The sequence below is a fragment of the Carcharhinus amblyrhynchos genome, chromosome 3, assembly GCF_965287045.1.
Source record: "Carcharhinus amblyrhynchos chromosome 3, sCarAmb.v2.hapA, whole genome shotgun sequence".
Classification (NCBI taxonomy): Eukaryota; Metazoa; Chordata; class Chondrichthyes; order Carcharhiniformes; family Carcharhinidae; genus Carcharhinus; species Carcharhinus amblyrhynchos.
The window spans coordinates 85,860,660-85,887,885 of NC_137326.1; the positions used below are offsets into that span (position 1 = coordinate 85,860,660).

Genomic DNA, 27,226 nt, shown 5'->3' on the forward strand with positions numbered 1-27,226 from the left:
TTAAGACCTCCAAGTGTGAAGGTCAGATTTGTATTTCTAAGCCGTTCAAAATCTCGTTGAACTTATGCAATAGCTTTGGGACTCCAGCCGTGACTGTGCAGCAAAGATTGTGCGACTGGAGCTCTTAACATCAAATTAAATCTTTCTGAACTGAGCAATAAATATCACAATGTTTTGGTTTCATTTTGGAAGAGTACTACAGTCTACATCTCTTAAAGAATGTAGACCCTGTATTACTTTTGTAGCAGCTGCAAAGATTTGAGAATTCACATTCTGAGAAGTTGCAAACTGATATCAGTATAACCTAAATCAAATTGAATACTTTTGGTCCGTAATAAAGGTTTGTGTTATTGGTGTACAATTTTACTTTCTGTTGATTTGCAGTTAAAAAAAATTACACAATTCATTTAGATTTCATCCAAAAGCATGAAACGCTGGTGATTTTTTGCTGATCGTGGACAGGGCCAAAATTTGTGAAGAACCTATGGGAGGCCAGAGAAAATAGGCAAATAATTTTAGAAATGTGCAAAATGCAACATGTTGGATCGCATTATAATACAGTAGAGGCAGACTTATGAACTGGGTGTATATTATTGTTAAAACGTGCAGTAAATCAAATTGTCTTTTCACCAGACTGATGATGAAATATTTGAAGAAACTTCCAATTACCTGGTTGAAGAAGCTGATAGCAATGAACAAGACAAGATACCAAGGTAATAACACAATATTGCAATATTTGTGAATATGTGACAAAATTATCATTTTAAAATACCATAGACACAAATCCCTAGCGACTGAACCACCTGCTGATTAGGACCTCCCTTGCAGCCCTCACATGCCTCATTTGGGCTGCCAGCCCTCCAGCACCTGGTTGGTGTTCTTCAGGATGGTCTTCCTCTTCTTTCTCCTCCTTCTCTCCCTCCTCCTTCTGCTGGTCATCCTCCCCAGCAATGCCTGGCTGGTCAGTCTCACGTCCTCCTCCTCCTCCCATATGTCACCTCTCTGCAGAGTCAGATTGTGCGAGGCACAGCACACGACTACTATGAGGGAAAAGATCACTGGGTTGTATTTTCGTTCCAGCTAGATTAGCCTAGGCACCAGAATCGCATTTTGAGGAGTGCAATGCAGCTCTCCATTATTGCGTGTGTGGCAACGTGGGCCTCATTATAGTAGGTCTCTGTCTCAGTCACAGGATTTTGCACAGACATCATCAGCCATGCCTGAAGTGGTAACCCATGAGCCACCTGCAGCCTGGGGTCCTACTCAAATGCCTCCAAGATGTCCAAGCTCCTGACAACAAAGCTGTCGTGTACACCACCTGGATATCTTGTGCAGACATGAATAATATTCATGTTATGATTACACACAAGTTGAACATTCAGGGAGTACAACCCCTTTCTGTTGATGAATCTCCGTGGATTCTGCAGGGGGAACTTTGAGGGTAAGGTCTGCGCAGTCGATGGCCCCCTGTATGTTGGGCATCCTCGCAATGGCTACGAACCCTACAGCCCAGGCTTCCTGATGGGCCTGGCCCAGGTTACATTTGCTGTACTGCCCAACCCGGGCATACAGGGCTCCTGTGACCTGCTTGATACAGGTGTGCACGGCTGATTGGGAGATGTCACAGAATCTCCTCTAGGAGTCTGGAAGGAGCCAGTTGCATAAATTTTCAGAGCAGCTGCCAATTTGACAGCCACCGGGAGTGGGTGCTCCCACCCTCCCACCTTCTACCTGTAAGGGCCAGGTCCTGCAACAGGTTGCACAGGTATTGCACTGTCACCTTTTGGAGACAGAGATGTCGGCAGCACACAGTGTCAAACATCTGTTCAACTGACACTTGTGCATGGAGCTACTGCGGTCGCTGTTCTCTCCTTTTCCTGCGCCACCCCCGCTCTGGGTAAATGACAGCCACCTCCTGCCTCTGGTGGTCGTCTCTCTCTACTCTTGCAAGTGGTAAGGCCCAGGCCTCCTGTGCCCTCAATTCTTCCTCCAGCTTCTCCTCCTCCTCCTCGGCTCCAGCAGCAAACAAAAGAACAACAAGATCGATTGATTGCATCACAAAAGCCATGTCGTCACTCTGAAGGGGGGAGGTGGGGGCCAGATGGAGAGGAACACATGTAGACGTTAAGGAACGCTGTTTGCCCCTAGCACATCAGCAGTCAACCCATCTCCCCAATTCCCCTAGCCACATGCTCCCCACAATCACAGCTCCTTGAAAAGTTGAGAGGCTGCAGCAGTGCAATTTACAAGGGCTTTGTGCACATCCTTCAGCTGGAAGTGTGCTGAGTGCATTAGGATCCAGCAACACCACAAGACCCAAGGTCAGTGCTGAGACCCGGGTCAGTGCTACGAGTCAAACGTCGGAGACCCTGCTGAGCCACAGCCTCACATCCCCTACCCATTTGCAGAGCCACCACCGACCTGAGAAAGAAAATGGCCACAGCAACGAAAGGACACCTGTGAGCAGTAGAGAGCCGTTGGACGCTATGCACTTACCTCCTCACTAATCCTCACTGATGGAGCACCCGAATCGGACTTTTATGGCGTACGTCTGTTTCGCGTTGATTCCAGATTACACAGTGTTAGAGAGGGAAGTGCTGGTAAAGTTGGGAGTGCAATCCATTAATTCAGTTTAAATGCATTCAAATGCTTTTAAATGGCCTTCATGCCCGTTTCAGGTGCGGTCCTGATCATGTCCATTTTTGGGCCTTATTGAAGGGGGAACCGGCGCGAAGGCAGGAGCGGATTGCGCTACTCGCCTCATGCCTGACTTTACCAAGTTTTTGCAGGTGCAATACGAAGGTAAAATCAGGCTCAGTATTTTCCCATTTATTGTGTATTTCTTTTTGTTTGATCTCCCTGAATGCATTACCTCACACTTCTCTATGTTCAAATCCATCTGCCACTTTACCGCCTACTTCACCAAACCATCTATGTCATTTTGGAGATTATAGCTATCCTCTGTGCTATCCACTATTTAGCCAATCTTTGTAATCAGTGTGCTTTCATTAGTCCCCGTCAAATTTTTGGTAAGATTACATCTCATTGTTTAAAAAGAAATCAAAGGAAATGCCAAACAATTATAGGCCGATTAGTCTTACATTGGTGGTGGATGACAAATTTATAGAGTCAATCCTGAGAGATCGGATTAACTGTCATGTAGAAAGTCATGGACTGACTAGCCAGGTGGTAGCATGGTGGCACAGTAGTTAGCAGTACTGCCTCACAGATCCAGGGTCCCAGGTTCAATTCTGACAGATGGTGACTGTGTGGAGTTTGCACTTTCTCCTTGTGTCGGCGTGGGTTTCTCCCGTGTGCTGCAGTTTCTGCCCATTGTCCAAAGATGTGCAGGTTTGGTGAGTTGGCCATGGTAAATAACCACTTAGTATCCCAAGATGTGTATGTTAGTTGGATTAAACATGGGAAATCTGTATTAAGGGGATTGGGCATGGGAGAGACCCTGGGTAAGATGCTTCGTTGTAGAGTTGGTGCAGTCTCAAGGGGCTGAATGACCTCTTCTGCACTGTAGGGATTCTATGTTGGTCAGCATAAATTTGTTAAAGGAAGGTCTTGCCTCAAAAATTTGATTGAATCATTTGAGGAAGTGACAAGAAGGATTGATGAGGGTAGTACAGTGGATGTTGTGTACATGGATTTTAGCAAGGCATTTGACAATGTCCCACATGCAGATTGGTCCATGGGATGCAGGGTAATGTGGCAAACTGGATGAGAAGTTGGTTTAGTAACAGGAAACAAAGGGCTGATGGATACCCTTGCAAATGGAAAGTTGTTTCAAGTGGTGTTCCACAGGGATCAGTATTAGGATCCTTACTGTTAATGTTCTATATTGACAACTTGGACATGAATGTGGGGGTAATCATTGGGAAATGTGCAAACAACACAAATATCATGAAGAAGCATGATGACATTGAGACTCCTGCTGACATCATTGTGCTCCATTTTGTGACTATGTATTGGCTCGAGTGAGGAAACTGGTGTGAAGCTTGCAGGCTGCACAGCTGGCTTTTCTCGGCATATTGAACAACTCTGTGTATTTTAGAAGGAAAAGTGAGATTCGCATCATCAGCTGGAGGGGTGAAGCATAAAGATACCGAGATTAAAAAGCTCACACATTCTCCCACTTAAATAAACCCCCCCCTCCGATTCAACCCCCACACCCTCCCTCTTCTGCCCCCCCCTCCCCCACCACCACGCCAACACCTGGGCCCGCTCCCTCACCATTTGCTGGCATCAGGATCCTTCCCTTGCTTTCTCCCCCTCACAAGCATTGGGGCCCTTACCTCTCATCCACGCCTACCCCATTCCTACAGGCATTAGGATTCTCCCCTCTCCCCTGCTCCCCCCAATAGGATTCCCCACTCTGGCATGCCAGGTTGGCACTGCCAAGGTACCCAGCCATGTCCATCACCATTGGGTGGCTATACATACCTCCATGCCTCTGGTGTGGTCATCGTTACTGCTTTTTGTTTTTTAAAATCAGTCATAATTCATACCGGTGTCACATCATGCTGACTGCGTAGGAAGACAAGATATGGGTGGACCTTCTAACATCAAGGCCAGTAAGTACATGTTAATTTGTTGCCGCATATGGAAATCAGGTTCCTGCCATTTCTGGGTGTGAACCTGACCACGTCACTGGCAGAGAGCTGGGATGATCTCAAATCAGGATCTTGCTGGCCCTCTTTGTGCCCAAAGCTAGCATGGCTGCTAGATCATAGCCTTGGAGTTTGAAAAGGGAGAAAAGAGGAACAGAGGGTAAAATCAGGATAATGCAACTTGGCTATTTGCCATGTCTTAGATTCCCATTGTACAACCTGGTAGCTGCAATTCTTTCTTCTTTTTACTGTTCTCCCTTTCCCAAACTTTGAATCCTGATTGTTCTCAGACTTCCCAGCTGTTAATTTTCCCAATTGTCATCTGTTTCAGCTGTGATTCTAAACAGTACTTTTCCTTCTTTGTTACCCTGCTTTCCAGTGAAATTTTCTTGGTCTTCTTTCCACCTGTTACTGCAACATTGCATCCAGATTTTCATTATTATTAATAATAACAACATTATTATTTAAGGGTGCATTCAGAGGTTATGTGATGCCAATTTAGTGATTGTTATTTTGGAAATTATCATCATCATTATCACCTAAAAGTTAACATCAGTGTGGGGCAAAACCTATTGTATAATCTTAAATAATAAAACAATGGCCTTTTTTATTATTCAGTAGCCCACAATCAGTGGCTGCTCTGTAGCAACATAACCCTGGACATAGCATTAACTGCTTTAGGGTGGGACTTCATCCCATATCCCAGGAAGAATCATGCCCTAGTGTTTTGCTGGCTAGGCAGATTGTCTCGCAGCCCTATGAAGCCACCAGTATCAGTGGGAATTGGCAATTGGTGAGAGTACAAGCAGCCCCACCATGCCAAGGAGCCCAAGTAGGCTCAGGACCTTGGTAAAGGCATGGAGGGCCAGAGTCAAAAGTTCTAGGGGAGAGTTAATGAGGGAGTGGGTGGGGGAAGGTTTGGAGGATGAACTTTGGGAGAGGGTATGCGTTCAAATGCCTTGCAAAGGATGTTCTCCGCTCACCCTTTCCTGATATGATCCCACGCAACCATTGCGACCGGGCTTCTGGCATGGCTTATGGGCAGGCAGATAAATGGTGCGAAGGATATTATGTACACACCACTGGAGCTGAAAATTCAGCTGAGGGAGTCATAAGTGCAGTGTACTTTTAAGTAAGGTAGAGGGTGGGGAATAATTGGATGCAAGTGACAGATGTAATTCAGTCACCATCATAAAGTCATACATTCTGTGCTTATCTTTATATATCTATTAGAAATTATCATGCCACATTTATAATTAAAGCTTCCAGTGTAAATTTTGCAAACTGTAGTTACACCTCTCTGCTGATGCCAGTGGGAAAGGTTGATGAGAATAGAATGCATGTTCAAGATTTTTAATATGGTTTATATGAATATATATCACAGTCACTGCTTCTCTGTTTTATCCCAGAATTTATGGAAATTTATCCAACACAATTAACTCATCATTGCAACAAGAAAATATCACAACATCAGGAAATATTGATACTTATTTATTTGAAGCTTCAGATAGAATTGATTCATCAGCCTCCAAACATACCTATACAGTAGAAAAGGAAAATCAACACCTATCTCTTCATGACAGAAGTGGAGATTTAATGGAAAAGCAGCACAATCATAAAGGTATAGAAAATCAAATATATTTCCTAGCCCTACATCACAAGTGTAGATAGTAATCCGTATCTCCCCAATGAAGTTGTAGGTCACGCCTAAGTGTTGTTGTCATATTACCGAGACTAGCTTTCAATTCCAGATCTATGAACTGATTTTTAATTCAGCTGCCATGGTGATGTTTGAACCCCTCTCCCAAACATTCACCTACGTCTCTGGATTACTAATCCAGCAACATTGCCACTATACAACTGTCTTCCCTCTTAAATTAATCTATTTATAATTTGGAACGAGCTGGAATTGGTTATTCATGTTTTTCGACAGTTTTCAGACAGCAATTTCTGACCACTGATCTATTTAAAAGGTTTTCAAGACTTGCTTTATCTTTGAATTTATATGTTTTAACTTACCCCTTTGACGCTGCAATCTGTGCGTATTCACACGCTCAATGGAGTTCTCAACTATATGGTACAGTTCTATCTTCTGCCCCGTTCTTCCAATTCTGCAATGGAGCTTTTCTCAGCGATCTCCCTCTGTGTTTTCACTTCCTATGCTTTCATTCAAGTCACAAGGCTGCTCCTTTAATTTCCCAGCTTTTGAATTTGTGCTCCAGCTTTTCAGAGGTTCTAGGTTTTTCCAAGAGCTACCACGTATTGTTGGGTGTTGGATATTGTTGTATGAGTCTTAATGAAGTCTTTGTAGTTTAAAGTAGGTTACCTAAGTGTATTTATTAATTACAAGAATTATGAATATATGCAGTAAAGGGTTCAAGCTAGCATTGTTCTATCCCAACAGAGCAATCCCTCAGTGCAACTTATGTCTTCCCTTAATCATTATGTTAGTTCCACTTTAATCCTATATGTGTCCGACCGTTTACTGTAATCAAAAAAGTGATGGCACTCACTGCTAATTTCAAAGAAAACTGCCCAACAAAGACCTCACAAGCTCTGACATTTATGTCCTTCTGGTGCCAGCTTTAGGAGATCTCTGGCATCCAACAACATTGATGCAATGCAGCAGACTAAGCAGCCGATCCCATTGAAGAATTCTCATTGAAAGCAATCTATTATAATTTTACAGGAAGTGAAATATAGATACATACACAGGGAGAAACAAATTGCAAACATACTTTAAAATTATTATTTTAAAAATGTATGCAATTTTTAATCACAGAACAGAGAAATTTCCTACTCTGCAAATGTATTAGTTTTTAGAGTTAGAAAGATTAAATAGTAAGAACATAAGAACATAAGAAATAGGAGCAGGAGTAGGCCAACTAGCCCTTCGAGCCTGCCTGCCATTCAATAAGATCATGGCTGATCTGTCGTGGCTCAGTTCCACATTCCCGCCCTCTCCCCATAACCCTTAATCCCCTCTCTTATCAAAAACCCATCAACCCACGTCTTAAAAATATTTAGCGAGGTAGCCTCCACCACTTCAACGAGCAGAGAATTCCAGAGATTCACCACCCTTTGAGTGAAGAAGTTCCTCCTCAACTCTGTTCTAAACCGCCCCCCCCTTTATCTTGAGGCTGTGCCCCCTAGTCCTACTATCCTTTCTGAGCGGGAAGAGTCTCTCCACCTCTATCCTATCCATCCCATTCATCATCTTATACGTCTCAATGAGATCTCCCCTCATTCTTCTAAACTCTAACGAGTACAAGCCTAATTTATTCAGCCTCTCCTCATAGCTCAACCCCCTCAACTCCGGCATCAGCCTAGTAAACCTTCTCTGCACTCCCTCCAAGGCCAAAATATCCTTGCGTAAGTACGGCGCCCAAAACTGCACACAGTACTCCAGCTGCGGCCTCACCAATGCCCTATACAGCCGCAGCAAGACCTCCCTACTTTTATATTCAATCCCCCTCGCGATGAAGGCCAGCATCCCATTCGCCTTCCTGACCACATGCTGCACCTGCAAGCTGGGTTTTTGCGACTCATGCACAAGGACCCCGAGGTCCCTCTGCACTGTCGCCTGCTGCAGTTTTTCTCCACGTAAGTAATAATCCTTCCTACCATTATTCCTACCAAAGTGGACCACCTTGCACTTGCCAACATTAAATTGCATTTGCCATTTCCTGGCCCATTTGCCCAGCCTATCTAGATCCTTCTGTAGACTCTCCCCACCCTCCGCACAATTTGCCTTTCCATCAATTTTGGTGTCATCAGCAAATTTCGACACCCTACACTCGGTTTCCTCCTCCAGATCATTGTAATTGCAATAAGATTAGTAGTAAGTAAAACTGGAACCCAGTTTTAAGATTAAGTAGTAAGATTGCAGTAATTAAGAATTTAGTAAGCTTTTAAAACCCCATTTTCAGGTTATTCTGCATGATGTAACTTTTTCAAAGGCTTTTGCAGAGAGAATAGTAACCAAAAAAAGTGGAGATTCATGTCAATTCAGTAATTTCTAATGGACTATCATCCACAAGAACTTCAACACATTCTATGTTGGTATCACTGACAGCAACTTCTGGATTTCCTTTAACTCCGCATTGTGATTGCCAGATGTTGTGTCAGTTTTACAGAATACCGATAGTGAACATTGACAGTTTCACTATCATAACTGCAAAATGCAGGCCAGCATATATTCAATATTATCTGCTTGTGTTAAGTAACATAGGGTAATCATAATGTTTTCTATCCAAAGAATTTCTGTATTCCAGATCTGAACTGAGAGTCAACTACTACCAACAGGTATTGCCATGAGAACATATGCAAAGAACAGGATATAAAACATTATTTAAGTAAATTAAGTGCACAATGTCTCCTGTCTAGACTGAACAAAAAAACTCTCAGCCTTATTTTCAAATAAGGTGATAATGTATTCCATTTGTATCAGTGAAATATATACCTATTGAAATCCTCAAAATCTTTTTTAATGCCCTTTTCTTCCAACTTGTTTGCAGCCAATTTCACAAACATAATATCCTTAAAACATTTTTTTTCCAAATGCATGTTCTGATTCTCATTTTGGTTTCATCCTTGGCTTAGTAACAGTTTTCCTGGATCATAGTTGATTCCACTTTGTAATTTGTACTCAAGTTATGCAAAGTTGTTTTTCATTTTTTTAAGTAAGCTGGTATCAAACGGTGTAACAATGTTGTACAAACAGCTTATTTTAAAGAAAAGCAAAATAGTACAGACGCTGGAAAACTGAAATAAAAACAGAAAATGCTGAAAGTACCCCACAGATCAGGGATCTGCAGAGAGAGAGAGGGGCAAGTTTCCTGTTTCAGATTGATGACCTTTCATTGGAACCCAGTGTTAAAAGTGATTGACAATTATAATTATTGCTGTACTAACTTTGTGCTGTTTAATTGTCTCAAGTATTGGAAATGTGGCTTATTGGTACATGTATTGTTGGTTTAATATGTTTTTAAATTAGTTCTAGAAGTCTTATATATCGCTACAATACATAATTGTTTTTCTCCAAACTTTACAGATTCCTCAACAACTAACAGGAATGATTCAGTTTCAAACTCTCTGCCTCAGAATGAACAAATGAAAGGAAACCAATGTGGTGGAAGACTGAATACAATCTTTCCCGATTGTGACAGTCGTTCATCCAGCAGACACAGATTTGTAAACCAAATCCCTGATAGAACAGACACTGATACTTCTATATTGCCATCTCAGAGGATTTCAGTGTTTTCAAATGTTGCACTTGAAGACCCTGCTTCTACATTGCAAATTTCAGAGGAATTCAACCATAAGCTGCAGGTAGACAGCTCAGAATACAGGAAGAACATTGGCCTCACTTCCAAACCATCTAATGTAAGATATGAAAAAAAGGATCTTATAATAAATTAAGTCCTAGTATCAATTTTCCATATTTTATTGTTCAAATAGCTAAACTTGCATCATGCTGGTGGCTCGCGGAAATATTATATAGCCAGGCTGATCTCCTATTTTTTAGGCTCAGTGATTTGGTTAATGTTATGATGCTACTCAGATGTTCAAAATAGATTACTGTTCCATTATTGCAAGCTCGGGAATGATTCAGAGCATATAATAAGTGCCAAGTGATACATGATATTAAAGCATATTAACTTGCACAAAGACATTGCAAGATAACAAAAAGTAATAGCAAGTCTCAGTGGATGTTTTTCAGATTGAGAGGATGTTATTGCTGTATTCCAGTGATCTGTGCTGAGACCTCTCTTGATTTCCATTTATTTACATCAATTGTGAATAAGCACAAAGGAAGTGGTATCAAACTTTGATAACAAATTAGGAAACATGACAAACCTTGAAGGAGGATGTACAGGCTTCCGACGAGCATGCACACAGGAGTGTGGCAGGAATCTTTCCGAAATGCCGAGTGTTGGCTCAGGTCAGGAAACCAGTGCCAAGCTCACAGCTGACTTTTCTCAGCCATGTTGAACAACACTGTGCAATTTCAAAGGGGAGGTGAGATTTACACCATCAGCTGGAGCTGGCAATGCTAGGAATCCCAAGATTGAGGCATCATTGATAAAGGGTGATTAAAATAAAAGGCCATTGCCAAACAGACAGGGGAACCCCCTCCCCCCATCAACTTTCCAGCATGGTCATCTTGACTGTTTATCGTTTTTGAAAGCCTGAAGTGATTCACGCCAATTTGACGCCACGCGGGCTAGGTGGTAAGTTACGATAAGGGCAGAAGTAGCAGCATGAAGCCCGCTGCTGTAATGTTAATTGACGCATCCTTCTCAGGTAATCTACCTGATTATGTCACCGGCAGGGGTTGAGGAAGATCTCATTTTGAGATCTCTTCAGTGCACATTTTTGGCTTTTACATAAGATTTTGTGGCCATGATGGGATTTTTTTCCCATAGTCAACAGGTGGTTAGATCGTGGACCATAATTTGATGGAGACAGAATGTGACATGTATTTTAGAAAAAGAACACAGTGCTCAGTAACAATGTAAGAATTCTAAAAGCTGTGTTTATACACAGACCCTAAATAACTAAAATAGAACTCTGGGATTTATAAATGTGATAGGAATATAAAAGTAAGAATGTGAAGTTGGAAAAGTGTGCATGCATTTCTGGTCCCGTATTTGAAGTATTTTAGTGATATGAAATTGATACAAAAAATTATTAGACTAACACCAGGAATGAGAGGATACAGTCAGAAAGAAACAGTTGAAAAATTGAGGCTTTTTTGCTAAAACAAAGAAGAAAAACTTTGCAAAAGATTTATCAGGAAAAAGTGCAATATTGTTTCTGTTATTTGGCGAACTAGTAACAAAGGAACACACATTCAGGATCATCATTTGAATAATGAGGGAGTGGCAGTTAGAATAAAGTGTTATTAGACCATGGTACACTTTACCACAATGTTTATTACTTGTAACAACTTATAATGAAATGGAATAATTTTTCGAATAGGAAGGTGACAAAACATCAAGGGAAGTATGAAAAATTGGACTAGAGGAAATAACACCGTTTGGAGGACCCGTGCCAAAGCAATGGTTAAATGTGTTGTTATAAGACTTTTGCTAACTTTTTTAAACTAGAAACAGAGTAGTGCTAGTTCCTTCCTAAACTTGTCAATCTATTCCATTTGAGTGAAAATATATGCTGCCATCTTCTAATCTTGTCCCCATAAATTAGAATTATTCCTTTCATTATGTAACTAGTATACAAGCAGTCTTTGTATTTTAAAAATATTTTTTATTCTGTGGGTGGGTGTGTCCTTTTGTGTACCCAGGTGATCGACTTAGACTGCACTATGACCAAGTAAGATGATAACCTAGTTATGCAAATAACTTACTCAAAATAGAAAAAGACGAAGTGTGTGGTTCTGCAGAGCAGTGATCAGAATCCTACTCAAATAAGTCTCCAGTGCTCATGTACATTGCCTCTCTTTCTCTGTCTTTTACCAGTTACTTTAAATCTGCCCTCAGGTTCTCAATTCTTAGGAATTGTTTTTTCCTATCTGTCCAAACTCCTCATAGTTTTGAATATTTCTGTCAAATCTCCTCTCAAATGTTTTTGCTTCGAGGAGAATAGACCAACTTCTCCAATCGATCGAAGTAACTGAAGTTCCTCATCCCTGGAACTATTTAGCACTCTTCCTGATGCCTTCACATTCTTCCTAAATTAAAATGCTCAGTACTAGGTGTAGTACTTCAGTTGAGGCTGACTCAGTGTTTTATGTAGATTAACATAAACTTACTTGCTTTTGTACTCTATGCCTCTGTTGATAATGCCCAGGACACTGTATACTTCATTAAATGATCTCTCAAGCTGCTCTGTCCTTAGTGATTTATGCACATATATACTCAGATTCCTCTGTTCCTGTGCTCCCTTTAGAACTGTATCCTTTATTTTACAATGTTTCTCTGTGTTGTCCTTACGAAAATGAATCACTTCACACTTCTCGATATTAAATTTCATCTGCCATTCGTCAGCCCATTCAACTACCCTGTCTAAGTTCTTATACCATCCTCCACATAGTTCACAATACTTCCAAGTTTTGTATTGTCTACTAATTTTGAAATTTGTGCCTTGTCCATGTCATTAGTATAAATCTGGAAGAGCAGGAGTCCTAACACCAACACCTTCCAGTCCAGAAAACAGCCCACTCTGTGTCATTCAGCCAATTTTATGTCTGTGTTGCCACTGTCCCTTTTATTCCAACAGTCTGTGCAACTATTGTATGAAATTTGGAAGCACACCACATCAACAGCATTACCCACATCAGCTCTCTCTGTTACCACTTCAAAAAACACAAGCACATTGGTTAAACAGCTATATCAAATCTTTACTAATTTTCCTTAATTAGCAAACATTTGCACACAAGTGACTACTGATTTTATCTCAAATTATAATTTCTAAAAGAAGCATCCCCACTGACGTCCTGTGATTTTTAGGCACGCTTCTTTGTACAAGGGTGTAACATCTGAATTTTTTCAATCCTCTGGTACCATCTCTGTGTCTAAGGAAGATTGGAAAATTATGGCCAATTCCTTTACAATTTCCACGCTCATTTCCTCTCTTACCTTGGACACACTTCATCCAGTCCTGATGTCTTATCAACATTACGTACAGATAGCCTTATCAATTTTAAACCCTTCAAGTATCTAAAATATCTCTTTTACCATGACTCGGGTAACATTTTTTTCCATGCCTCCTGTCTCCATACATTAAATCTTTTTTTGGTCCCTAAATGGCCCTTCTCCTTCTTTCAGTCTTGTACACCTACAGAAGACTTTTTAATTCACTTTTATATTAGCTGTCAGTCTCTTCTCATGCTTTCTCTTTGCTTCTGTTTTTGCTTTTTCATTTTCATTATGAATATTTATATATTCAGTTTGATTCATGTTTGGATTATCCACCTGACATCCATCGTAAATATATTTTCTTGATTCATCGTTATTTCTATCTCTCCTGTCTTCCAGGGAGCTCTGGATTTATTTGTCATACTTTTCCCGTTAGTGGGAATATGCCTTGACTCTGCTCAAATGATCTCTTTAAAGGCAATCTACTGCTTAGTTTTACTGGCCAACCTTTGATTTAAATTTATCTGGGTCAGATCTATTCTTAACCCATTGACGTTGGTTTTTTCCTCAGTTAATTATTCTTATTCTGGATTGTCTATTCTCTTTCCCACAACTTACCTAAGCCTTATGTTGCAATGGTCAGTGTTTCATAAATGTTCCCCTATTAACACATGGGCCAACTCACTCCCAAACATACTTCCTTGGACTGGAAACGTACTATTGTCGAGAATTCTTCTGGAATTGTTGCCCCTCTCTGACCTTTACACTACTACTATCCCAATCTGTATCCAGATAATTAAAAAGCATCATTATAACTTCTCTAATTATTGCACTTCTCTGTAATTTCTTTGTAAGTTTTCTGTACAACCTTCCCATAGATGAGTGGTCCATAGATTTCTATAAATGCAAGTCCTTTCTTAAAACATATTAATTTACTATGTTATAGTGGAGACAGGTAATTGCCAATAGATAATATGGGATTCTCTTTTTATGACTTATGTACATTTAACTTTCTAAAACTGAAGAACCACCATTATGAGTAAATAACCAGTGCATGATGAACAGTAAATGGAATTGTGTAGTAATTGTTGGTAATGGCAGATAAATGGTAAAGACCGTGCACCGGCACTGATATGATGGGCCAAGTGAATTTTTGTTCTGTAACTTCTTCATTTTTATAAGACAACACAGATGTTTTTGAAATCATTTGTTTCGATCTTTATAGGAGTTACACGAGATCGCTCATTGTCAAGATATTGATCCTAACCAGTATCTGGGTTTGAAAGGTTTCTTCACCTTACAAATGGATCCTGATCAAATTGCTGCAGAACCCTTTGCAAAACGAGTGATCAATGATGTACAACACACATCAGAAACACTTCTCATAGGTATGACATCCTATATTTGTGTGAAATCAGGCAGGATTCAGCTTGGCTGTAATTGCCAGTTATTTCAGTGAATGTACAGTATCTGAAAGTCAGTTGTAACTAAAATAGAATTCAATTTTTCTACTGTATGTTAAAATCTTTCAGGAAATGTGGACAGTAAATACATTGACACAATGGTCAGAATACTATCTTCTTGAATTGGTTTTGAACTCAGCCAGGTTTGATTGAAAGTAAGTGGGGATTGTTAAATGCCAACATAGAAGATCCAAAGCTGCCCGGATCTAACTACCAATAATTCAGCAGTAATTGTCAATTTTATTCAGGGATTAATTGGGTAGGTTTTCATCTCTACTGCCTGGCTGGATGTGGAGAGGAAAATCTAACAGGGGGATGTTATGTATTAACAAAATCGGCTAGAATTCATTTCAATTAATATTAATGGGAAGAAAATTTGACAGGTTCTTTAAAGAACTTGAAATCTTCCACCTTCAGATTTCCTTTGTGTTCCACTGAGATGCTCCTTAATATCTAGATAGTAAAAACAAAAATCTATGCCATGGAGTTCATAAAAGTGAATATCACACAAACATTTAGGGATACCCTTCTGAAAGCATATTCTTTCGGCAGTATGAAGAGAGTTTTGGCTTGTATTAGGCTGTGATGCATACAAATGTGTGAAGTTGGAGGAAACAAAATGTTACATGTTAGACATGATTAAGTCATAACCCATCTTTTATGAATGGTTTTATAATTTGTTACACATATCACATGGAGGAAACTTACCCTTCTTGAATGCTGATATCTAGAAATTGCTTTTGTAGATGGTGGATAGATTTTGGGCGGCAGGAATTGAGTTAATCACGACAAAATTTCCACCCTCTGATTTGCTCTTGTAGCCACAGTATTTATTTTGCTAATCCTGTTCAATTTCTTGCCAATAGTAACTCCCAGGATGTTATAGTGAGGGATTCAACGACAGTAATGCATTTGAATGTCAAGGAGAGATGATCTTTTCCTGGCACTTGTGTGGCACAAATGTTAGATCATAGAACCCTACAGTGCAGAAAGAGGCCCTTCAGCCCATCGAGTCTGCACTGAACACAGTTCCACCCAGGCTCCACCCCAAATCCCTACACAATTGACCCACTAATCCCTCTAACCTATGCATCCCAGACACTAAGGGTCAATTTTTTAGCGTGGTCAATTAACCTAACCCGCACATCTTTGGACTGTGGGAGGAAACCAGAGTACCTGGAGGAAATCCACGCAGACACCAGGAGAATGTGCAAATTCCACACAGTCAGTGCCCAAGCTGGGAATCGAACCCAGGCCCTTGGAGCTGTGAAGCAGCAGTGCTAATCACTGTGCTACCATGCCACCCAAATGTTGCTTGCCATCTATTAGTCTAGACCTCAGGTCTTGCTACAGGTGAGCATGGACTGCTTTGTTATTTCAGGAGCTTTGAATGCCACTGAACATGGTGCAATCAACATCAAATATCCCCAATTCTGATTATATGATGGACAGAAGGACAGTGCTAAAGCAGCTGAAAGATGGGCAGAGCTAAAACACAACTCTAAGGAGCTCTTGCAGCGATGCCCTGGGACTGAGATTATTGGTGTTCAACAGCCACACCATCTTCCTTTGTGTTTGGTATGACTCCAATCAACTGAAGTGTTTCCCCCTGATTTCCAATTTTGTCAGTGCTTTGAGATGCCACATTCAGTCAAATGCTGCAATGATGTTAGAGGCAGTTACTCTCACCTCACCTTTTAAATTCAGTTCTTTTGTCCATGGTTGAACTAAAGTTGCAATGAGGTCAGGAGTTGAGTGGTTGTATTGAGCAAATGTTCCAACCCTATTTGGGAGGTTTCAAAAATTGGGCCCAAACCATTTGCTCACTGTGCAAGCTTGGTGTTGAAATAGGGTTGCATCAAAGACATCCTGTGGCACAACGGCAACCCTAACAGCTCATTTTATGCTAAACTTCACGTTTGCTCCAGAATGGGCCTAACGCTGTCACTTTCCCTGAAAAGTGTCCTATGAATTTCAAATTACCCCTGGAGGGCATAATATCTCAAAAATGTGAACAGAGTTTCACACTGCTTTCATATAGTAACAACACAAGTGATATTCACCACTTACAGGATGCTGCTATCAAGCCAAAATATGTTCTGCCTATCACAGAAAAGAGTAATGTGGTCTATGAATTTCAGTGTCGGTGTGATGCTAGGTATGTAGGCCATAACAGCCCAAAGATTGGTGGATTGTAACAAATAATATTTCCGTTCTGCTCTTCAGAATTGGGAAAGTACAGACCATACCCATCAGTTCCTGCACACAAAACACAGTGTTCAATACTGGATGTGATTTCACAATTAGGCAACATTTGCTTAGTAATTCTGTGTGCTAAAAATTACACTGACAATTAAGTTAAGATTGTCTGTTGGGTTCACAGTGTGGCGTACTATTCTGATGAGAACAAGATGATAAACTTTGACAAAATGTCTTTTTCAACAATGTTTAAACAAATGGGTTTTATATTTTCAGTTTCTTCTCGTACCCCTGATTGACTTGTATCTGTGTGATTTTGCAGACATCCTTTAGTGTGCCTTTCCCGTGTAGAATTTCTAGAGTTAATGTTTTCTCTGTTTCATTTTTCATCTGTTAATCCATTTATTGTTCGTTTACCTCATAGCTTGTTCAGTTTGGGTATGTATTAGTCCAGCAAGGCTAGTTTTTTTTTTTACAGGGTTCCACTTAACCTCTTTCGAAATGTTAATGAAAAACCATCTACCAATCCATTTGTTCCAGTTAGATATTTATTTTTTTAAATAGCTTTTTAACAGCTATAAAATTGGGTCCCAGTCATTGATATCTTTCCCAGACAAAGTCAGTTTTTCACTCTGTTGACAATGTTCTTGAGGAGTGCCACAACTGCCACCACTTTAAGTATATGGGTTACTTATAAATACTGTGCTAAAATGAACACTTTATCTTATGGCTGTTCTTGAACACGGAATCATGGAGCAAGTCATGCATTTCATTTAACAACTTATTGTGCTCCATTCATTTTCATGCAGATTATTATTGTAAATCAGCAAAAGTTTCAAATCATTTATAGTTTCTGTTCACTAACCAGAAATTCACGTATGTCCTCTGATTTTTCAGTTTGAAAAAATTGAAGGCTCTTGTTAAATGATATAGAGGAATTTCCATCTCTTGCTTTGAGAAGAGGTTGATCAGTCAAGTTGAGTGTGCAATTTAATAAAGAACCATGTCAGAATTGTGCTCCCATCTTAAAATATGACCATTTAGTTCCAAACTATTACCACCTAATTAAAAAGTTTATTGTAGGAACTTCCTAGTATCAGTTATAAATGGATTACTGGTGAACTGTAAGTAAAAACAATGGGATCTCAGTTCTCTAACTTGTTGCTTTTACAGGTTTTCATTCTCAGGAAGTCTAGAAGCTTAGTGACTGCATACTGATGTTTATTTCCTATTGATGCAGTATGAACTCTGAAAATCCTGTCCCTTATTGATCTCATTCCTTTGCCTTCCACTCTTCCATCAGTTTAAATCTTTTCCAGGGAAAAGCGAACATCAATCCTAGTTGAACTCCCACAACAAGAGGTTGTCAATGGTTGTCCATTCAAAACAGTTGAAACATAAGTATCATTCATTAATAGTGATGAACAAGATGCCAATTTTGTACTGATTTGAGTGAATGTGAGTGTAAATGCAATTGACAACATGCTTTAATTTTTACAACATTTGATTTCAATATCTGTTGATCATTTTCTTTCCCAGTCAAGCAGGACCTATTTATTTATTTCAATTCATTTAAGGGATGTGGGCTTCGCTGGCTAGATCAGCATTCATTGTCCACCCCTAAGTACCTTGGGAAGGCAGTAGTGAACTGCCTTCTTGAATCACTGTAATCCATGTGGTGTAGTACACTGACAGTGCTGACAAGAAGGGAGCTCCAGGATTTTGACTCAACGACAATGAGGGAATGGCAATATATTTACAAGTCAGGATGTTGCGTGGCTTGGAGGGTATCATCCCGATGGTGGTATTCCATGTATCTGTTTCTTTGTTCTTCCATATGTCCATGAGTTTGGGAGATGCTGCTGAAGGCACCTTTATTAGTTCCTGCAGTGAATCTTGCAGATGGTACACACTGCTGCCACTGTGTGATGGTGGTGGAGGGAGTGAATGTTTGTGGAAGGAGTGCCATTCAAGTGGGCTGCTTTGTCCTGGAGTTGCCAAGCTTCTTGAGTGCCGCTGCTGCATTTATCCAGGCAAGCAGAGTCTGCCTTGTAGATGGTGGAGAGACTTTGGAGAGTCAGAAAGTGAAGTACTCACTACAGGATTCACAGCTTCTGACCTGCTCTTGTAGCTGCAGTATTGACTTTCTGGTCAATGGTAACCCCCAGGATATTGATAGTTGAGGAGTCAGTGATAGTAATGCCATTGAATGTTAAAGACGATAATTAGATTTTGTCTTGTCGGAGATGGTCATTGCCTGGGGCACTTGTGTGGCACAAATGCTACTTGCCGCTTGTCAACCTAAGCCTGGATTTTATCCAGATCTTGTTGCATTTGGACATGGAATGCTTCAGTACCTGAGAAATTGCAAATAGTGCTGAACATTGTGCAATCCCCACTTCTAATGATGGAAGGAAGGCCATTGATGAACCACCTGAAGATGATGGGCTTAGGGCATCCCCCCACCACCCCCACCCCCACCCCATCCAAGGAACTCTTGCTGGAATGTCCTGGAGCTGAGATGACTGACTTTCAACAATTAAAACAATCTTTCTTTGTGCTAGGTATGACTTCAACCAGTGTTGTTGTCCCCGATTCCCATTGACTCCAATTTTATTAGAGCGCCTTGATGCCCCACTCAATCAAATACCACCTTGATGTCAAGGGCAGTCACTGTTACTTCACTTCTGGCATTCAGTGTTTTTGTCCATGTTTGAACAAAGGCTATATTGAAATCAGCAGCTGAATGGCAGAACCCATCCTGATTGTCAGTGATCACTTTACTGGTGATTGAGAGTAGCATGGTGGGGCAGTGATTGGCTGTGTTGGATTTGTCCTACTTTTTTGTATATTGGACATACCTGGGCAATTTTCCACATTGCTGGGTATATGCCATTGTTGTAGCTGTACTAAAACAGCTTGGCTAGGGGTATCGCAAATTCTGGAGCACAGGCCATTGCTAAGATATTGTCAAGGCCCCGAGCCTTTGCAGTGTTCGGTGCCTTCAGCCGTTTCTTGATATCGTGTGGAGTGAATCGAATTGGCTGAAGTCTGGCATCCGTGATGCTGGGGAGACTGGAAGAGACCTATGTGGATCAGCCACTTGACACTTTTTGCTGAAGATTGTCTAACAAATACTTAAGTCTTATTTTGAGGATCAATGCTCTGATCCCACTCCTACTTATCTTGTGTACTATGTTGAGAATAAATCATTGTATTGTGACTTTCATCTCCCCAGGATGTTATATAACAGGGAATTACAGTCAATCCTTTTGATGTGTAGTAATTTGTTTTCTTATTTTGAGAGACTTAAGTGCTGTGGAGGAACAAAAGGTTTTGGGACTCCATATACACAAACCACAAAACATTAGCAGCTTGTACACAAAAAAAAACAAAAAGTCTGATGAAATATTGGCTTTTATCTCAGGAGTTGGCATACAAAGTTCAGTTGTACAAAAGTGATATTCAGTTGTACAGAGTATTGGTTAGCCCTCATATTGAGTAATGCATTAGTTTTGATCACCAAAACTTAATGACACTAAGGCTTAAAAGGGCAATTGGTAAAGGCGGGTTGCAGACAGGCCATTCAGCCCATCAACCCTACTCACCTTTCAATATAATCATGGCTGATCATCAACTTCAGTGCTTCTTTCGCACACTATCCTCCTATCCCTTTATTTCATTGGCATTTAGAAATCTGTCAGTCTCTACTTTAAACAAACTGAGCTTTCACAGCCCTCTGGGCTGGAGAATTCCAAATATTCACAATGCTCTGAGTAGAAGGAAATATCCTCATCTCAGTTCAAAGTGGCTTCACCCTTATTTTGAAATTGTGTTCCCTGATTCTAGATTTCCAACCAGGGTAAAACATTTTCCCTGCATCTACCCTGTTCATCCCACTTGTAGCTTTCAGTGAGATCATCTCTCATTCTTTCAAATTCTAGAGAACACAGCTATCCCAATCTCTCTTTATACAACAGGCCTGCCACCCAGGGAACAAGTCTGGTGAACCTTCACTGCGCTCCTTCTGTGGCAATAACATCCTAATGGTCTGATCAAGAATAAGGATAATCAAATTAGGTCAGTCATGATATTATTGAATGGTAGAGCAGACTGGTTGGGCTAAATGACCTACTTCTGCTCCTACATCTTATGGTCTTATTCAATTGAAGCAAGACTTTATTGAACATGTTCTGAAAATCCAAGTACATTATTCCCACCAACTCACCTTGTTTAATAAAAAAACAAAGAAACAAAGAACAACCCAGCACGGGAAACAGGCCCTTCGGCCCAACGAGCCCGCGCCGCCGCATCACCCTACACCTATTCTACCCTGCATGTCTACGAATGGGACCCTACTCAGTCAGATTCAGGGAAGAAATAGTGTCAATTTGGTAGAAACCGATTAGCCTAAGAGCACATCTTTGGGGTGTGGGAGGAAACCGGAGCGCCCGGAGGAAACCCACGCAACCACAGGGAGAATGCGCAAACTCCCACAGACACAGGCCCAAATCCATGTATCTGCACAGCTAGCAGTGCTAGTCACTGAGCTGTTGCGGCGCCCGTCTATCGGTCCAGGATCAAGCACACACACCGACATGAAGTACTAGGCCACTCCTGGACTTCCAAGAGCAGCCCACGCACGACCCGCCGTGTGCATGCCCCTCGCTTGACACGAGGTGGACCTCCACCTGTGGAATAAAGACAAAAAATATTAATCATACAGCCTGCCCTTCTGGTGTCTCCCGAGGTTTAACCCTATTTAATAGCCCCTACCATATCCCTCCATTCTCGTTTCACTCATGTGCCTATCTAACTGCATCTTAAACAAGTCCAACGTTCCTGCCTCCACCACCCTACTCGGTAGCGCATTCCAGACCCCCACAACTCTGCGTAAAGAACCTTCTTCTTACCTCCATATTATACCTCCTCCCCCCTCACCCTTAAGTGATGACCTCTCGTGTTCGTACCCAGTCTAGGGAGCAGTCTCTCACTATTAACTCTATCTATTCCCTTCAGTATCTTATATACCTCTATCATGTCCCCTCTCAATCTCCGTCTTTCCAAGGAGAATAGCCCCAGTCTCTTCAATCTCTCCTCGTAACCCAGTCCCCCCATGCCAGGCAACATCCTGGTAAACCTCTTCTGCACCCTTTCCAGAGACTCCACGTCCTTCCGGTAGTAAGGTGACCAGAACTGGACGCAGTACTCCAAATGCGGTCTAACCAACGTTCTGTATAACTGAAGCATTAGACGGCAGCTTTTATACTCTAAGCCCCTTCCTATAAAGGCTAACATCCCATAAGCCTTCCTAACAACGTTCTCCACTTGTGACGCAACCTTCATGGATTTGTGAACCTGCACTCCCAGGTCCCTCTGTATGTCTATACTCCTAATCGGCCTACCTTTTATCACATAGCTCCTCTCTGCATTATTCCGTCCAAAATGCATCACCTCGCATTTGTCAGGATTAAATGCCATCTGCCACCTATCTGCCCACTGCACCAACCTATCTATATCCTGTTGTATCACCTGACAATCCAGTTCCGTACCCGCCAACCCTGCCATCTTGGTGTCATCAGCAAACTTGCTGATGACACCACCTACGCCCTCTTCCAAGTCATTTATGTAGACTACAAAGAGGAGAGGTCCCAGTACTGAGCCCTGCAGCACACCACTGGTCACTGGCCTCCAGCCCGACAAGGTACCCTCCACAACTACCCTCTGTCTCCTATTTCCCAGCCAGTTCTCAATCCACCTAGCTACCTGGCCTCGTATCCCATGCGCCTTAACCTTTTCTACCAGCCTACCGTGAGGGACTTTGTCAAACGCCTTACTGAAATCCATATAGATGACATCAACGGCTCTCCCATCGTCAACCGTTTTTGTCACCTCCTCAAAGAATTCCACCAGATTCGTAAGGCAAGACCTCCCTCTAACAAAGCCATGTTGCGTATCCCTAATCAGATCGCAACGCTCCAAATGCTCATACATCCTACCCCTAAGTATTTTTTCCATTAACTTCCCTACCACCGACGTCAAACTCACCGATCTATAATTCCCAGGGTTATCCCTACTACCTTTTTTGAACAACGGGACCACATTTGCTACCCTCCAGTCTTCTGGGACCTCACCTGTGTCCAAAGAAGAGACAAAGATGTGCGCCAGAGGCCCAGCAATTTCATCTTTCGCCTCCCTAAGCAGCCTGGGATAAATACCATCAGGCCCCGGAGCTTTATCCCTCCTTACGCTACCTAAAAGCCCTAGCACTTCCTCTCTCGTAATAACTATATCCTGCAACTGAACCTCCGCTCCCTCCAAGAGACCGCACGATTCCGAACCCCTCTCCTTCGTGAATACCGACGCAAAGTATTCATTCAGGAGCTCCCCCATTCCCTCCGACTCAATACACAACTCTCCACTCTTGTCCCTAAGAGGACCAATTTTCCCTCTAACTACTCTCTTGCCTCTAATATAGGAATAAAATGCCTTAGGATTTTCCTTAATCCTACCAGCCAAAGCCATCTCATGCCCTCTCTTCACCCTTCTAATTCCCCTTTTTAGCTCCCTCCTACTCTCTCTATATTCCTCCAGCGCACACTCCGTACCCATTTGTTTTGACCTAACATACGCCTCCCTCTTCTTCCTGACCAAGTCTTCAATATCCCCCGTAATCCACGGCTCTCTAATCCTACCTTTCCCATCCTTTCGCTTAACCGGAACAAACCTCCCCTGCAACCATTTCATTTTGTCCCTAAAAGCCTCCCACTTGCCAACTGTGGACTTGCCAGCTAACAGTCCCTCCCAGTCAGTTTGCTGCAGCTCCCTCCTAATCCTGCCATAGCTTGCCTTTCCCCAGTTCAGCACACTCCCGTTTGGACGGCACTCGTCCCTTTCCATTTTTATCCTAAAGTAGACGGACTTGTGGTCACTGTTCGCCACATGTTCGCCTACCTCTACCTCACCCACCTGCCCCGGCTCGTTTCTAATGTTGTTAGAACATCCTCAGAAAATTCAAACAGATTCATCAAACATGATTTCCCATTCATAAAACCATGTTGACTACATGCAATCGTACAATAACTATCTCTATGCCCATTTATCACATCCTTTATAACATAATTCAGCTTTTTCCTCACTATTTCTTAAATAATGGGACAATAGTTGGTGCCTTCCAATCTAGAGGATTTGGTGATCTAATTAGAGTTATAGAGGTTTCCAGCATGAAAACAGACCGTTCGGCCCAACTTGTCCATGCTGCCCATTTTTTAAAGCCCTAAGTTAGTCTCAATTGCCTGCATTTAGCCTATATTGCTCTGTACCCAACTTAACCATGTTACTGTCTAAATGCTTTTTAAAACACAAAATTCTACCTGCCCCTACTACTTTAGTGGGTGGCACGGTAGCGCAGTGGTTAGCACTGCTGCTTCACAGCTCCAGGGACCTGTGTTTGATTCCTGGCTTGGGTCTGTGTGGAGTTTGCACATTCTCCTCATGTCTGCGTGGTTTTCCTCCAGGTGCTCTGGTTTCCTCCCACAGTCCAAAGATGAGTGAGTTAGGTTGATTGGCCATGCTAAAAAATTGCCCCTTAGTGTACTAAGATGCTTAGGTTAGAGGGATTAGCGGGTAAAATATGAAGGGATAGGGGGGTAGGGCTGGGTGGGGTGGTGGTTGGTACAAACTCAATGGGCCAAAGGGCCTCTTTCTGCACTGTAGGGTTCTATGACTCTATGATCTCTGGTAGCTTGTTCCAGACACTCACCACCCTCTATGTGAAAAAATTGTCCCTCTGGACCCTTTTGTATTTCTCCCCTCCCATTTCAAAGCTATGCCCTCCAGTTTTAGACTCCCCTATCTTTGGGAAAAAGATATTGACTGTGTACCTTATCTACACCCTTCATTATTTTAGATCTCTATTAAATCACCCCTCAGCCTTCTATGCTCCAGAGGAAAAAGGTCTAAGTCTATCCAGCCCCTCCTTATAACTCAAACCATAAGGTCCTGGTAGCATCCCAGTAAATCTTTTCTGTACACTTTCTAGTTTAATAATATCTTTTCTATAATAGGGTAACCAGAACTGTACACAGTATTCCAAGTGTGGCCTGACGAATGTCTTGAACAATTTCAACAAGACATCCCAAAGCCTGTATTCAGTGATCTGACCAATGAAACCAAGCAAGCTGAATGTCTTCACCACTCTGTCCACCTGTGACTCTACTTTCAAGGAGCTATGCACCTGTACTCCTAGATCACTTTGCTCTGTAACCCTGCCCAACACCCTACCATTAACTGAGTAAGTCCTGCCTGGTTCAAACTATCAAAATGCATCATCTCGCATTTATGTAAATTAAACTTAATCCGCTGTTTGTCAGCCTACAGGCCCAATTGATCAAGATCAGTCTGAGATAACCGTCTTCACTGTCCACTATGCCACCAATCTTGACGTCATCTGCAAACTTAATAACCATGCCTCCTAGATTCTCATCCAAATCATTAATATCAATGACAAGTAACGGTGGACCCAGCACTGATCCCTGAGGCACACCGCTGGTCACAGGCCTCCAGTTTGAAAAACAACCCTCTACAACAACACGCTGGCTTCTGTCATCAAGCTAATTTTGTATCCATTTAGCTACCTCACCCTGGATCCCGTGAGATTTAACCTTGTGCAACAACCTACCGTGCGGTACCTTGTCGAAGGCCTTGCTAATGTCCATGTAGATAACATCAGCTGCACTGTCCTCATCTACTTTCTTCGTTACCCCTTCAAAAAGCTCAGTCAAGTTTGTGAGACATGGTTTTCTACTCACAAAGCCATCCTGACTCTCCCTAATCAGTCCTTATGAATCTAAAAGCCTGTAGATCCTGTCTGTCAACATATCTTCCAACAACTTACCCACCACGGATGTGAGGCTTGCTGGCTTATAGTTCCCCAGCTTTTCCCTGCAGCCTTTTTTAAACAAAGGGACAACATTTGCCACCCTCCAATCTTTAGGCACCTCACCTGTGGCTATCGATGATTCAAATATTTCTGCTAGGGGATCTGCAATTTCCTCCCGAGCCTCCCACACTATCTTGGGATACACTTCATCAGATCCCGGGGATTTATCTACCTTGACGCGCTTTAAGACTTCCAGCACCTCCTTCTTTGTAATATGTACACTCCTCAAGACATCACTGTTTATTTCCACAAGTTCCCTAACATCCATGCTTTTCTGAACAGTAAATACTGATGAGAAATCTTCATTTCTTCTTCACTCAAAGGGTGGTGAATCTCTGGAATTCTCTGCCCGTTGAAGTGGTGGAGGCTACCTCGCTAAATATTTTTAAGACGCGGGTTGATGGGTTTTTCATAAGAGAGGGGATTAAGGGTTATGGGGAGAGGGCGGGAATGTGGAACTGAGCCACGACAGATCAGCCATGATCTTATTGAATGGCGGGGCAGGCTCGAAGGGCTGGATGGCCTACTCCTGCTCCTATTATGTTCTTATGTTCTTATTTCGGTTCTCACCCATCTCTTGTGCATCCGCATACACAGATGACTTTGTTGATCTTTAAGAGGCCCTACTCTCTCCCTTGTTACTCTTTTGCTCTTTATGTATTTGTAGAAGCTCTTCGGATTTTTCTTTGCCTTATTCGCCAAAAATCTCATGTCTCCTCTTTGCTGTCCTGTTATCTCTTAATTCTACTCCTACACCCCTTGTACTCTTCAAGGGATTCACTTGATCCCAGCTGCCTATGCATGTCATGTGCCTCCTTCTTCTTCTTGACCAGGGCTTCAATATCCCGAGTCATCCAGGGTTTCCTACTTCTGCCAGCCTTGTCCTTCACCCTAAAGGAATGTGCTTACCCAGAACCCTGGTTAACACACTTTTGAAAATCTCCTATTTAACAGATGCCCCTTCCCTTCCCACAGACTCCCCCAATTAACTTTTGAAAGTTCCTGCCTATTGCACATCAAATGTTGTCCCTTTGTTTAAAAAGGGCTGCAGGGAAAAGTCAGCGAACTACAGGCCAGTGAGCCTCACATCTGTGCTGGGTAAATTGTTGGAAGATATTTTGAGAGACAGGATCTACAAGCTTCAGAGATGCAAGGACTGATTAGGGACAGTCAACATGGCTTTGTGAATAGAAAATCATGTCTTACATAGATGAGGACAGTGCAGTTGATGTTACCTAAATGGACTTTAGCAAGGCCTTTGACAAGGTACTACATGGTGGGTTGTTCCATAAGGATAAATCTCAAAGGATCCAGGGTGAGGTAGCAAATGGATACAAAATTGGCTTGACGACAGAAGTCAGAGGGTGTTGTAGAGGGTTGTTTTTCAAACCGGAGGCCTGAGACCAG

The 27,226-nt window shown here is 41.9% G+C and overlaps 1 protein-coding gene across 1 annotated transcript in view; it reads left to right on the plus strand.

Annotated features, from left to right (window-relative positions):
* zbbx (zinc finger, B-box domain containing) overlaps positions 1–27,226 on the plus strand; it is a 97,700-nt gene that overhangs the window by 48,918 nt on the left and 21,556 nt on the right. The window contains exons 13-16 of the mRNA XM_080185473.1: positions 634–713; positions 6,026–6,237; positions 9,670–10,001; positions 14,442–14,604. Of these exons, the coding sequence (XP_080041599.1) occupies positions 634–713; positions 6,026–6,237; positions 9,670–10,001; positions 14,442–14,604 (787 nt within the window). The remainder of the gene's footprint in view (positions 1–633; positions 714–6,025; positions 6,238–9,669; positions 10,002–14,441; positions 14,605–27,226) is intronic.